Source organism: Semicossyphus pulcher, unplaced genomic scaffold (genome assembly GCF_022749685.1).
Source record: "Semicossyphus pulcher isolate SPU_LCO1_2020_fin unplaced genomic scaffold, fSemPul1.0.p SCAF_21, whole genome shotgun sequence".
Taxonomy (NCBI): domain Eukaryota; kingdom Metazoa; phylum Chordata; class Actinopteri; order Labriformes; family Labridae; genus Semicossyphus; species Semicossyphus pulcher.
Genome location: NW_027211695.1, coordinates 16,742,802 through 16,756,548, shown reverse-complemented (window position 1 = coordinate 16,756,548; position 13,747 = coordinate 16,742,802). Strand labels below are relative to the sequence as shown.

Sequence of the window (13,747 nt, the reverse complement as noted above, 5' to 3'; positions counted from 1 at the left end):
GCAGATTTAAATGCCTCTCTTAGTTTTGGGCATTCTTCATTCAGGTAACTCATTGTGTGGAAAAAAATCATATTATTGAAAATAAATGCTGACACAAATTTTGAATTTGCATTAAAAAAATAGGAGAAGCCTCCATGCTCATATTATCATCGAACAACCAGTGGTGAAACCATCTGCAACATGCTGATTCATTAATTAAAACTGGTTACACTAAGCTAATATTTTGCTTAAAGATCAGCTTTAGGTGAGTGTCAAGTAAAAAATACAGAATTTCTTTGGCTTGAGAAAAAAAAAATCTTTAAAGAGGAATCCAAAGTGAAAATATTTCCAACGTCGTAAAAATGAGTTAGCTCTTTGAATGATGCAAAAACAAAACTGGGGTAAAAGGGGAAGTGTGAATGTTGATGTGAAAGTGTCAGTACAACATATTTTTGACAGTAGAAAATACATTACACAAGAGTCAATGCTGTATTACAGTTGACACACCTTTATTGACATCTTATAACAATGTAGCAATGTCCATGTAACAATGTAATTAATGTAACCAACAATAGAATCATTGTGATTTCTGGGTTATGAATTGGAAAATGGTGGTAAATATATGACTAATAACCCATCGTTAAAAAGTACACAAAAAATGTAACAATAACGTGTTAATATTAATTCTTAACAAGGACCTGTGTCAAATATATCAAGTCTTTGTGTTGGTTTTTCAGTACAAAAAAATGAAGAAATGATTTGTTAATTAATTTGTAAACTTCAATAAACGCAACATTTGAAGTTCATCCTAATTTCCTTTCTTCATAACTTGCACGTGTGCTATGATTCAGTTGAAACTGAATCTCTCTGACCCTGTTGCTATTAATAGCTGCTTGTTTATGCAGGGGGGAAAGCTATGTCGGAGAGAGGACGGGTTAAAAGGCAAGAGGCAGAGAAAAGTTAAGAAAAGAAAGAAATAGTAGTTAATTTTTCAAGACAAGAGTGTTAAGTTGATGTTATCAGTTATAAATAAGACAGAAATACCTTGTGGGTTGTAGCACAAAGAGAGAGGGAAGTCTAGCTACTAACATGGAGTTTACCCGGCGCTACCTGCCAATGGAATGGGAAGAGCGATGGAGGCGAGAGAAAGAAAGAAGGAAAAGAGTGATTGAAGAAGGTGGAGAAGAAGGAATAGAACAGGACAATCATGAGCTGAGGAGGATCGTGGCTTACAATGACTCAAGGATGGGGGTGACAAGTGGGAGGGTTAATGAAGCGGGGTCAGAGGTGAGGATGAGTGGTTCAAGTCAGGAGGGAACTGGAGATCTTATCAGCCAAGTGTCATTTGTGGATGAAGGACATGGTGGTAATGTCCGCACATATCGCAGTGAAACCTATCCAAAAGAGGTATTCACTGTCCTGAAGGAATTATTGGATTCATCTCTTCTCACAGACATGACTTTGACCACTGATAAGGGGAATAGTTTTGACGTAAACTCCCCTATCCTTGCTGCAGTCAGCTCCTTCATCCGAGAAAGACTAAGGAATGAAAGTGGAGAACAGTCAGATAAGCAAAAAGGAGTCCAAAGGAGGTTTGTTAATCTGGGTCCTGAGGTTGATCATGTTGGGCTACAGGCAGTTGTGGAGTTTGCCTATACTGGGGCTATATTGTCTTTGAACCAAGACACAATGGCCCAGATTAAGGCTGCAGCTCAAGCACTGGGAGTTCCTAGAGTTCTAGATCTCTGCAACAGAGAGGAGAGGATGAAGAAAGGTGGAAGTCCCAAGAAGGAAGAACGAAATGTCTCTGCTCTGCAAGAGATAGAGATGACTCTTCAGTCCATTGAACAGTTGTGGACAGACAAAGTGGGATGTGATGTGACTCTGGACGTGGACGGTGCTTTATACCATGGTTGGTTGCCATAATATCAGTCTTATGCCTGCAATCTTTACTTGTTGATGATCATGTGATAGTAGTTAAAATCTTCTATTTTCAGTCCACAGAGTTATTCTGGCAGCAAGCAGTGACTACTTCCGTGGCATGTTCACCTGTGGAATGAGGGAATCTCATCAGACCTGTGTTGCCCTCCCGTTCTTGTTACAAGCTGAGCTGGAGACTCTCATTAGCTTCTCCTACAGTGGGATCCTTCCGCTTACCTGGGACTGTGTCTTCGAGATCACCTGCACAGCCCTTCAGCTTCAGTTCCAGCCGGCCCTCTCGCTTTGCCTTAATTTTCTGCAACAGGAAATGGATGCAAGCTCCTGCCTGGATGTGGCATCTTTTGCTGAAGCCTATGGGATGTCAGACCTTCTTGAGGAAGCCAATGACTTTGTACTGAGGAACTTCTGGGAGGTGTCAACCACGGCAAAGTTTCAGGACCTACCCGTAGAGAAGCTTCTGGACATCGTCCGCTGTGATGGTCTGTGTGTGCCATCAGAGTTGGCTGTATTTCGAGCAGTGTCCTCCTGGGTTGAGGCCGATCCTGAGGAGAGATTGGGTCAGGCTGGCTTATTGATGACTGGAGTCCGGTTCCCCCTTATGACCTTTCGAGAGTTTAGGGAGGTCAGGGCTATTAACCTGCGCATGGAGTGCTTTGGAAATAGGGAGGTAGAACTTTATGGTTCAGCACTCAAAGAATTTGGATTCAGCCCCCCAAAAGACCAGGATCAGTGCCGGGTCCGGCGGCCAAAAGATGCTCTGGTTCTTGTCGGGGGAGACCAGCTGAGCCCAGACATTGGTCTGCGCATACCGAGCAGAGAACTGTGGTTTGCAAATTCCCTACGCAGTGGTACCGGGCTTGTGAAGGAGATGGAGTGGAGGAGGCTGGGTGAGATGCCAGACAAGCCAAAGTTCAGGCATGGAGTAGCAGCAATGTTGGGAAGGTTGTATGTGGTTGGAGGATGCTACTTCTACACTAAGGATGACATGATGAAATCTGCCTACAGGTAAATAGAGTGCCTGAATATCTACTTTTAATATCAAATATTCTTACACAGATGTACATCTGTGATCTTTTTTCTATCTTCACCTAACTTCATTGCACACATGCTAGCTACGACCCTGCGCAGGACAGCTGGAAGAGGCTGACCGACATGCAGGAGTTTAGAAGTAACTTCTCATTGGTCGTACATAAGGAGCATCTTTACGCCATTGGTGGGGATAAGGAGCTGAACACCAACCTAGACAGTGTTGAGATGTACATCCCTGACACTGACTCCTGGAGGTAAGATTTGAGATTAAGACATGACTTGACACACCATCGACCCACCAACTATCCCCTGTATTGATGCCTAGCTTTAGTATACATCACATATGTCAGGGTTGTGTCATGCTCGTTTTAAACAGAAGGAATTCATATACATAATAGGGATTGAAAGCAGCTAATGGATGCCTCTTATCCCATGACAGAATATTTATGGTAGAAATAATGTTGGGATATAAAAACTAGGGAAGTAGTCCTAGCAGTCACACTGAAGCTGATTGACTGACACTATTTCTACTCTATTATACATTCTCATTCTACTTTTACATTTGTGTTTCAATATTTCAGTTGGACTAAACACTGCCTATCACATACCTTTTGTTTTGTTTTTCTCAGCTTCGTCCAGCCTCTGGACCAGGCTCTGAGTGGCCATGCTGTCACTATCTTGGATGAAGGAATCTTCATTTCTGGAGGTTTCAACTGTGAGTATGTGTGTCTGGTTTCCATGTTCCTGTACCATCCAGAGAAAGGAACCACCTACCTGGCAGACATGGCTAATGACCGAGCCCAGCATTGCATGGAGCCTCTGCGAGGCCTTCTTTACGCTGCCGGTGGTGTTTGTAACCTGAGGAAGTTTTACACTGACCAACAAGCCTGCGAGGTTTATGATCCTGTGGCTGATTCCTGGACTGCTTTTGCATCGCTTCCTGTGCCCCATGTGGGTGCAGCCTCAGCTGTCCTGGAGGGGAAGATTTATGTACTGGGGGGATACTGCCAGGACGATCACAGTGAGTCTGGACTGGTCCACCGGTTCAATCCCAGCATACAGCGATGGGAGAGTATGGGAAAACTGCCTGCGGCTGTCACTGACATACAGGCCTGTCTGCTCCAGTTGCCAAAACACTTTAGACTTTAGAAGCTGGCTGTAAAGGATGATACGTTTTAGAAACTGACAGATAATTTTGTTGTGATCTATTTTTAAAATGTAATGTATTATTAGGTTATAGTCGGTTGTATTGGACATTGTATTGTGTGTTGCCATTTGGTACCCCATATTATGTTTAAGCTATTTTAAAGACACATATTTTCACATCTGCCCATCATAGGGTAGTGTTCTGAAGGTTAAGTATGTAAGCAATGTTTCCCAAGACTCAGAGATGAGAATATTCTGGTGGTGGCAGGTTCAGTGAACACAACATATACAAGCTCATTTCACGTTATGTCTATTAAAAATGTGGGACTGCAGATGTGGTTATAAAGGCTCTTTTTCACAATATAGAACGCTGATTTGTGTTCTGACAAACTGTTCTCTATCCTTGTTTCAACAGAATAATCAGATGTAATGTTACAGTATACGGCATTTGTCTTTGCAAACATCAGAGGGCGCTGCTTCCTTTCAAGAGGACTGAAAAAAAGAGCAGCATGTCTGTATTTGATTACAGGTTTGCGCTACCTGTCCTTTACTTAATTTTTAGGCTACTTTAAACTTGTGCTGCATTTCTTTTCGGAGGGAAATATTGCCCCTTTAACTCCGTTGCAAATTTCGTCTATACATTTGGCCTTACAGTAATAGAAGGCTTCTGATGTTGATTGTAAATGTCCCATTCCCTATTGATAATTAACACTCACAAAATCCTCCCAGTGGGCATGTTGGGACACGACTAGAATTGGGTTCCCTTAGGGCCTCCATACTGCTCACTCACATACACCAAAGGCACCCTCTCAGAACGGACAGGAGGTATATAAGGCACTGACAAACTGTGAGAGAAAAAGCAAAGAGACAAACTTAAGATTGAAGACATGGCAATCAGGGCTTTGTTTCTGCTTACCCTCGTGGGGCTCTTCCTCGTGGAGCCAGCTTTTGGACAGAGAGGTGACATGGATATCAAAGAGTGGCTTACAGGTAAAGTGGAATTTATAAATAAGTTGGAGGACAAACTGAAAGAAGCGGAAAGATGGCGGAATGATGCTGAAGCTCTGGAGGCGAGGCTGAACGCGACGGTGGACGAGCTGGCGAGACAGAAGGCTGAAGTGGAAAAACTGAACAAAGAGAATGAAGGTACGAGATTCATGATGATGAACAGATATGTTCCTACTTCCTGCTATTTTGATAGATGCATTTATTAGGTTGTTTTTTTTTTTACCTCAGGCTTGCAAACGAGACTGAACGCCACAGAGAAGGAGATTGATGAGCTGAAAAAGAAAAGTGGTAAAGGTAAGATGATTTAATGGCTCAATTCAAGGACATTTATACAGAAAGGTTTTTAACAAATAACTGATGACACATTTGCATGTACCTTTCTGTTCATAGGTGCTCCTCAGATTGCGTTCTCCGCCTCTTTGGCACACTTTGGGGAGATCTACAGAGGACCCTGCTCAGACAAAACCCTGATTTTCAAAAGGGTTTTCTCCAACACTGGGAATGGTTATGATGAAAATACAGGTACTGCACGCTCTTGCGTTACGTGTGTCATGCTGTCAGATGTGCCTGAAGATAGATCAACATGTATTTTTAACATATTTTGAACGGTTAGACTCAGAAAACTGCTCAAAACTAAGAATGTTGTATCGGTGAAAGCCTGTTGTAAACACTCAATAGCCTAAGGCTGGTAAAATCACATCTGGTTCTGGTATTTCAAACAAGCTCAAACAAAGTGAAAGACTTTGCTGATGCTGTTTGAAGGTCTCTGGAGTTTTCAAGCGAAAGCTGCACCACTCAGTTTTATATTGATAGTGGATCAAATGACCAAGGTAAATAAGTGTAGGACCCAAATGCAGATAAGAAATGAAGGGCTGGTGAAGATCAGCGATTTATTCATGAAAAGGGTTCTCAAAGTTCACAGAAGAGGAGGTAGGCATGCAGGAAGGTACAGACAGCAGGGATCCAGAAACCGAAGCTATAACACAGAGTAACACTGACAAACTGGCAGAGGAACAAAGAATCTAGAAAGATGTAGATGGCTGCAAGTGGAGAGAGTGGTGGAGGGCCTCTGGAAGTGGGATTGTGACTGGAAAGAAAAGGTACACAGACTGTGACAATGTTAGGCAATCTTGCCATGAGTAGCTCTGCCTCTGAGAGAGTGTAGAAACATCTACTTGTCAGCAGAGTAACTCATCTTCTTGTCTTCTCTCCGCTGCAGGAATCTTCACAGCGCCGGTGAATGGTCTCTACTACTTCAGCTTCAGCACCTATGGCTACAACACTCACGTGATGGGGGCCATTTTAATGAAAAACAGCATCCGTCAAATTTCAACCTATGATAGCCCCACAGCGGACGGCTCGGACAGTAGCAGTAACTCTGTTGTCCTGCGACTGGCTGCTGGGGATAACGTGTACATGGAACTGTGGGATGCTGGCAGAGTGTTTGACAACCTGAATGGACACACCACCTTCAGCGGTTTTCTTGTCTTTCCTATGTAAATGATTAGAGACAAAGCATTGCCATTGGGCTTTCCCACTGAGGCCAATCACTGTATAAAGCATGTGCTTATATTAAAAAGACATATTACCTCCTTCAGCTTTTAATAAGACACAAATATCAATCCAAACTGACACAAAATAACATCTAAATAAAATAAAAATTCAAGTAAATTGTAATGAAATATACTAATTCCTGAACTTTTATCAGAACAATAAATGAAATACGACATGATTTTGTCTCCCCTTCTGTTTTTTGTTGACTTAATTCTGCTTTCATCACTGCAAATGACAAATGAGCTCAACGGCCCCCCTCTGAAGAGGAAGCTGCTCCCTCTTGTGTTCAAAGTCGGGGATTGCAGTACTGAGTATACAAATATTAGATTCTTTGTTCTGTTATGGAAATAATTATCATCATAAAGCACATTTTATAATAATGTCAAGTTAAATGGAATATAAAGCAGCAAAATTCATTACATATCCGTTTGGCATGCCTCAGGGTTGAATTCATACACCTGTAATTTGTAAGATAATATTTACCTCGATCAAGATATCAAGTGAGACATGGTAGGTGTATTACAAACATCCACACCATGTCTATAATGGAAAAATCTTTCCTGAGTTACAAAAATACCACATGCAATACAATTTTTTAAATTCACCATCATTAATAGAAAACAACAAAAACAAAGGATTATGTCACCAGGGGTCCGTTTCAGGTTCAACAAACCCTCAGTCTAACCGGACTGTGGTTTGATTTACTCTGAGTTATAATTCGCTGGCTTTTTGGTTTCAAAACAGCTGATCAGAGTTAGTTCAATCAACTCTGAGTAGGTTCAGCCGGAGTTAAAAAGCCAGCATTAATGGAGCCCCGATACCATGATTCACCATGGCAACGGTACACAAAAAGAGGTCCTCCTACGTCACACCAGTGGAGCTCGAAATCCTCACACGGACGTTCAGCGAATACGAGCATGTTTTTAAAAAAATAAAGTACCACGGCTGCAGCTGCAAAAGAGAGAGAAGCGGCGTGGGAAGAAACTGCTGCTCGAGTGAACGCGTACGTTTGAACTGGTCTATTTATTTGATACTTAATCACAACCGGAAGCTAAAATTTATATTAATTGAGGAGCAATCCAGCGGGAGAAAAACGTACATGGAAGCAGTTAAAAATAAAATACCAGAACATCATTCAAAGGTGAGGCTCAGGCAGAACAGGCTCATGGCTGAACCTCACTTCAATCATATTTTAAATATTAAACTAATGAAATATCATTCAGTGGCTGTTTTAATGTGCATAAGCTTTATCCCTAGCATGATGCTGACTTCACATACATTATAATTCATGTTGATTAAACTGAATTGTGTTAGTTTAAAAAAATAAATAAATAAATCCAATAACTTACGCCGTCTTATCTGAGCGCTCTCGGCAGTGGTGGTGGAAAATCTAAAAATGATGACTTTGACACAGATTTGTCTTTAGATTTTTTTTATCATAATTATAAAAGACTTTTGCAAAGGGGTCAGAGCAGCACAGAGACGCAACGTTTCTTCGTTTAATTCGGTAACCCCTCTAACACACGCGTGAGATGGGCTGAATGAATAAGGAAGTCGAATGAGGGTTTTATAGCCTAGAGGCAGGAGACAGAGCGAAACTCTGTTTCCTGAAGAAAACCTGCTCCCGACTAGGTTAGGTTCACAGACACAGTTACCATAGTAACCAACTCAGTTAACTCTCTTTCTGAAACGGCAAACCCGAGGTTTCCCTCATTTCAGGGCTAACAAACCCGGGGTTTTCACTAAACCCGCTTTCTGAAACGGACCCCAATTCTTACAGTCGGAAATGTTGCGGCAAGCACAGCAGAGATGCTCTTATGTCACTGTTCGGTCCAGGCATCCTGCCCATGTTCTCCCAGCTGTATGCACTGGGATCATAACGATGAACCCTCTTTATGTCACGGCAGTCCTCGTGGCTGTATCCACCCAGCACATAAAACTTTCCCTCCAAAACTGCACTTCCTGCTCCAACATGTGGCACTGGAAGGGATGTGATGGCAGTCCATGAGTCATACGCTGGACTGTACACCTCGCAAGCTAGCTGGTCAACAACAGTCATGCTTTCACCTGTGGTGATTCCACCTGCAACATAAAGAAATTCACCCAGGATCTCCATGCAGTGATTAGCTCGAGGTTTGGCCATGTTTGCCAAATAAGTGCTTCCTTTCTCTGGGTGGTACAGAAACATGGATGAAACACATTGGTAGTCGTTGTTCAGCCCTCCTGAGACAAAGATCTGCCCTCGGAAAACCTTTGCTACATGGCCACCCAGAGGCAGATCCAAAGGACAGGTGAAGCTGAAAGAGAAGACACTTTATTTTAATGTCGGAAATTCTATCAGGTTAGTATCAGGTTATAATTGATGTGCAGTAAGCCTCTGTGATTGTGACTGGACATTACTATTCAGCTAGTAGCCAAAGCTAACAAATGAGCAGGTGATTCTGAAGCACATATAAAGCAGCTGATGTCCATCTGCCAGATTTAAAACCATACCCCATAAAGCTGTGGAGTTTTCCCGAATGTTTACCATGCATTTTAAAGTAAAACAAGAATCCAATCATCCCAGTCTGTTTTGTTAGGTCTCACATCAAACAACCTGCAAGTGATTTCACTGTTAGCAGGCTTGATTTCTTGAATGAAATCAGAAGAGCTGGGGGTAGCTGGAGTCAGTTTGTGCTCTCTTCATCACCAATGTTTGCATTTACAGTGCCCTAACTGAATGTGATATAGTGGTTAATGCTCATTTGCTGTTTGGACACGGTGTTATCGCGCCAGAAGATCCAGAAGAACCCGTTAAGTTAAAGGTACGAAGTAAGAAAAGGCCGAGCTATGGGCATGTTAGCTAGTAATGCTAACCCAGAAAGCCAAAGCTCTCCTTGCTTTGCTTTTTCCTGATTACCTCTCAGCTGATTCTAACTTTCCACACGATGCGATGGGTAATCGCAAGCCATCACTAGTAATTTTTGTGTCACGTAGCATTTAGCAAAAAGCAATGTTTCCAATCTCTCTGAAAGCAATGTTTTAAATCTTTTCTCAAAGCCAATGTTGGATTTCTCTGTTTGAGGAAGTAGACAAATTTTTGCAAACTTACTTTAGGTTTAGTTTTGCAGTTTTGAGCAAGCTAATCCTAATGTTTGGTCAGCCACTCATCACTTCTGACATACCTCCAAGAGTTTGCAGTGGGGCAGTATTGTTCCACACTGTCCCTATAGTCAGGGTCGCAATGCCCACCAATGGCAAGCATTTTTCCATCCAGCACCACCACAGAGAAAGAAGATCTCTTTTCCTTCATTTCAGCCAGGCTCTCCCAGGTGTTTTGAAGAGGATCATACCTAGAGATGCGGTAGATTGAGACAAATAAAGTATAGCTGTCCTTAAAATGGTCTACAAATGTAGTTGGGGTTACGATCTCTTACCTGAACACAGAATTCAGGGTGTCGTTGATGCCATAATACTTCTTGCCTCCAAACAGGTATAGCTGTCCTTTGAGCACGGACACCTCATGGCTGAACCTAGCTGGCTCTGGCATCTCTCCCAACTTTCGCCACTCCATGGCCTTTCTTATCCCCATATGGTTCCTTAGGGAATTCCCAAACCATAGTTCTCTGCTGATGCTGCGTCTACCCTGGTCTTCAAAGGTCTGGTCACCCCCAATCAAGACCAGACTCTCTTTTGGTAGATAGATACGGCACAGACTATGCGGTGCAATGTCACTGGAGCAAAAATCCTCAAAAATTGCTTCAAAGAGGTCTGCCAGGCTTTGATTGGACCACATGTTCAGAGACTGAACCTCTTTGAATTCCTTAAACGTCATCAAGGGAAAGTGTATAGTTTTCATTAATTCTTTGGTAAGCTTCAGCCTTTTCTTAGGCTGTGCTTGGATCCATGCCACCACAGCTTTGAATACAACAAGCTCAGACGGAACACAGAGCGAGAGACTGTTCAGGTACTTCAGGAGCTTCTTGGCTGGCAGATCCTTGAACTTTGGGGTGCAGGCCACCTTCTGGAATTGCCGCAAGACGAAATCGTCTGCAACTTCAAGAAGCTGCACTATCTCATAGGCCTCAGCAAAAGATGCCACATCCAGGCAAGTGTAAGGATTTATTTCTTGATTCAGGAAATTAAGGCACAAGGAGAGGGCAGGTTGGTACTGGAGCTGGAGAGCAGTGGTGGTAATCTCAAAGATATTCTTCCAGCTGAGTGGTAGAGCCCCACTATAGGAGCAGCCAATCAGAATCTCCAGCTCTGAAGCTAGCAGGAAGGGAAGGGCCACACAGAGCTCATTTGACTCCTTCATCCCCAAGGTGAACATGCTGCGGAAATAGTCATTCCCACCAGCCAGGATGACTCTGTGGACTGAAAGGAGGATGTAAAGTAAATAAGTACAGTATAGACTCACTCTAATGGCAGCGAATATGTTCAGGACTCTGCAGTAATTACCCTTTTTGGCCACTTATATCATGAAAGGTGTTTCTTTTAGACATTTCATTGACACAACTCGAAAACCAAAGATTAGCTGAAAACATAAACTTGGCAAAGGTTACATAAAATACCAAGAAATCCAGTTATGTGACTTTAGAAACCAAATCAGGCTCAAGGTAGAGCCAGTCACCCATTAATGGCAAGATTGGTGGTTAGATTTCCAGCTCCTCCGGTCAACTTGTCAAAATGTTCTTGGGCAAGATACTTAATCCCAAGCTGCTCATGAAGGTGCATATGTGATTGTTTCTGAGTGACTTAAAATAGATCCTGAGGCATAGGTTGGCATCTTTCATAGCAGCCTCTGCCATCATTGTTTGTGAACTTGTGGCCTTTCTCGTTAAGCACCTTAAGTTGTCAAAAGACTAGAAAGGAACTACACAAGCACAGTCCATTTACCAATTAACAAATGTATGAATGAATATTGCTCTTAAGGTAAGTAGGTTCAGCTTTCTCTTCACAGAGCTCACCTACGTTTAACTTCTGAGTTGGGAAACCAGGGTTCAAAGTATTATGTCCTCTAAAGTGGCTGCTTTTATACTTGTACAACTCAATGGTGCGCTACTCACCATGAAGTGATCCTCCAGCTGCTTCCAGGATTACGTCACAGCCCCTTTTGTCCATCCACAGCTCTTTCATTGACTGAAGACTGATCAACATTTGTTCTGCAGCTGAGATCTTTTCCTCTTTCCTCTTCCCTCCAGTTTTTCTGGACTTTTCCTCTTCCACTGTGCAGAGATCCAGCACTCTTTGGGTTCCCAGTGCTTGAGCTGCAGCCTTGATCTGGCACACAGTGTCCTCGCTTAAACGTGATATGAGTCCAGTGTAAGCAAACTCCACAACTGCTTCTAATCCAACACGATTCACCTCTGGACCCAGAGACAATGACCAGGTTGAGACTCTCATATTTTCCATATTTCCCATATTGCCTCTACTCAGAATTTCCCAGATAAGGGAGCTGACAGCAGCCAGGACAGGAGAGTGTACTTTGAAACTCGCTCCATCCTTAGTGCTCAAAGTAAGGTCAGTAAGCAGGGAAGAGTCCCTGTACTCTGTCAAGGTGCGAAAAACATCTGCAAAATAGTCATCTTTGCAATAAATCTTCACCACATCTTCGTCATCATCTGCCTCGTCTTCATCTGATTGTTCTGCATCCTCATCCTCTGTCGACTCGTCCTCTTCGTCTTGCACGTTTTGGTGATCATCTTGAGACTCTTCTTCTTGAGTTGCAACTGTTTCATTCCTCAACTTCTCACTTCTATCTTCCTCTTCTCTTCTTTCCTTTGAAGCCAACAGTTCTGGGATGCTATCAGGAACTTCCAGTTCCTGTGGCTCCTTATATTGTTTGTCATTTTTTCTTTCAAAGTTGAAACATTTATCTTCAGATCCCATCAAATCAGATTCCTCATAATCGGATTTCACTGAACCCGACAAGTTGACCTCCTCATTGTTGGTTCTGTTTTCTTGCATTGTACTTTCTTGGTTTAGCTGTACACCTCGACGCTCAACTCTTATCTGTTCTCTGAATTGTCCAATTTGCTCCTGTTCTTGATACTCCTCTTGTTCATCTTCATCCACCTCCTCATTAGAACTAACCTCTATGTCTGACTCATTTTCACCTTCTCCTGCCCCTTCCTCTAGTTCCTCTGCTTCCTCCACCTCCCACTTACCCTCCCTTTCCCCTTCCTGCTCTTCCCCCAATTCTTCTGTGTCCGTCAACTCCCTTTCCTCCACGTCATCCACCTCCCCATTCTCTTCAACCAACCAATCAAACTCATTCTCTAACTCCTCTTCTTCTTCTTCCATCACCTCCATTTCCTCATCTGCATCCACCACATTATCAATAACCTCTCTATCGACCAGATCGTCTCCTTCTCCCTGCTCCTCCTCCATTGCACCAGCTTCTTTTGTGTCACTGTCCTCCTCATTCCCATCCATGTCCTCATTAACCTCCCTTTCCAATTCATTTCCCCCCTCTTCTTTTCCTTCTGCCACTTCCTCTGCTTTGGTCGCTGGTCGCACGTCAATGTCTTCTTCCTTTTCCATCTCCTGTACCCCAAGTTCTCCACTGTCCTCCATCTCCTCTGCTACCCTCATCTCCATCCCTTCTTCCTCCCCTTCATCTTCTTCCCTATCTGCTTCACTTTCCTCCTCCTCCTCCTCTCCTTCATCCTCATCATCGCTCACCTTCCCTTCAGCCCTTTCCCTCCCTCCCTTCGTCCTGATCTCTTCCATCTCTGCCTTCCATTCATCCCAAGTCTTGTAGACGTATGGGTTAGCAACTGCCATTCTGTCCAGTACCACTCTAACTTGTGCTAATCTCTTAAATCCCTCAACACATTTACACCACTTGAGGTTTTAAAGATTGCAGATCACTTACTGTTTGCCTGTTTTATGAAGAAAAATGCACAGAGAAAAATGATGTATGTCCAGTAGCAATCCACTGTTTGGATGTTGCTATTATTGTTGCAAGCAGCTATGTCTTTAGCAGTCTGCAGACACCAGCTGTGTTGTCTATTTGTTCCTCTCTGCCTCTCTCTCCTCCTGTATTTGAATGTTTTAGAGCAGCGTGACGACTTGCTATTTGCAGTGTACTATATCACGAGGTTAT

General features: G+C 43.0%; 3 protein-coding genes across 3 annotated transcripts; 2 read left to right on the top strand and 1 right to left on the bottom strand.

Moving 5' to 3' along the window:
* The first annotated feature begins 893 nt into the window (after positions 1 to 893).
* On the top strand, positions 894 to 4,443 carry LOC138600988 (kelch-like protein 33). The gene is made up of 4 exons (XM_069672552.1): positions 894 to 1,891; positions 1,977 to 2,925; positions 3,033 to 3,203; positions 3,579 to 4,443. Exons 1-4 carry the CDS (start codon positions 1,069 to 1,071, stop codon positions 4,096 to 4,098), a joined length of 2,463 nt encoding a protein of 820 aa, XP_069528653.1. The 5' UTR covers positions 894 to 1,068; the 3' UTR covers positions 4,099 to 4,443.
* Positions 4,444 to 4,779: 336 nt separating this feature from the next.
* cbln11 (cerebellin 11) lies at positions 4,780 to 6,781 on the top strand. The gene is made up of 4 exons (XM_069672588.1): positions 4,780 to 5,241; positions 5,332 to 5,397; positions 5,494 to 5,625; positions 6,323 to 6,781. Exons 1-4 carry the CDS (start codon positions 4,983 to 4,985, stop codon positions 6,601 to 6,603), a joined length of 738 nt encoding a protein of 245 aa, XP_069528689.1. The 5' UTR covers positions 4,780 to 4,982; the 3' UTR covers positions 6,604 to 6,781.
* On the bottom strand, positions 5,981 to 13,747 carry LOC138601016 (kelch-like protein 13). The gene is made up of 4 exons (XM_069672587.1): positions 11,706 to 13,747; positions 10,074 to 11,013; positions 9,822 to 9,989; positions 5,981 to 8,954 (listed from the first exon to the last, which is right to left on the bottom strand). The coding sequence occupies exons 1-4, from the start codon at positions 13,423 to 13,425 to the stop codon at positions 8,432 to 8,434; spliced, it is 3,351 nt and encodes a 1,116-aa protein (XP_069528688.1). The 5' UTR covers positions 13,426 to 13,747; the 3' UTR covers positions 5,981 to 8,431.

Excerpts from the sequence above, each read along its gene's own strand:
- cbln11 (XM_069672588.1), top strand. The coding sequence starts at position 4,983 with ATGGCAATCAGGGCTTTGTTTCTGCTTACCCTCGTGGGGCTCTTCCTC. Across the intron at positions 5,398-5,493 it reads GAAAAAGAAAAGTGGTAAAG|GTGCTCCTCAGATTGCGTTC; the intron begins GTAAGATGATTT and ends TTCTGTTCATAG. Across the intron at positions 5,626-6,322 it reads TGGTTATGATGAAAATACAG|GAATCTTCACAGCGCCGGTG; the intron begins GTACTGCACGCT and ends TCTCCGCTGCAG.
- LOC138601016 (XM_069672587.1), bottom strand. The coding sequence starts at position 13,425 with ATGGCAGTTGCTAACCCATACGTCTACAAGACTTGGGATGAATGGAAG. Across the intron at positions 11,014-11,705 it reads AGCTGGAGGATCACTTCATG|TCCACAGAGTCATCCTGGCT; the intron begins GTGAGTAGCGCA and ends TCCTCCTTTCAG. Across the intron at positions 8,955-9,821 it reads CCCACTGCAAACTCTTGGAG|CTTCACCTGTCCTTTGGATC; the intron begins GTATGTCAGAAG and ends CTTCTCTTTCAG.
- LOC138600988 (XM_069672552.1), top strand. The coding sequence starts at position 1,069 with ATGGAGTTTACCCGGCGCTACCTGCCAATGGAATGGGAAGAGCGATGG. Across the intron at positions 1,892-1,976 it reads GGACGGTGCTTTATACCATG|TCCACAGAGTTATTCTGGCA; the intron begins GTTGGTTGCCAT and ends TTCTATTTTCAG. Across the intron at positions 2,926-3,032 it reads ATGATGAAATCTGCCTACAG|CTACGACCCTGCGCAGGACA; the intron begins GTAAATAGAGTG and ends CACACATGCTAG.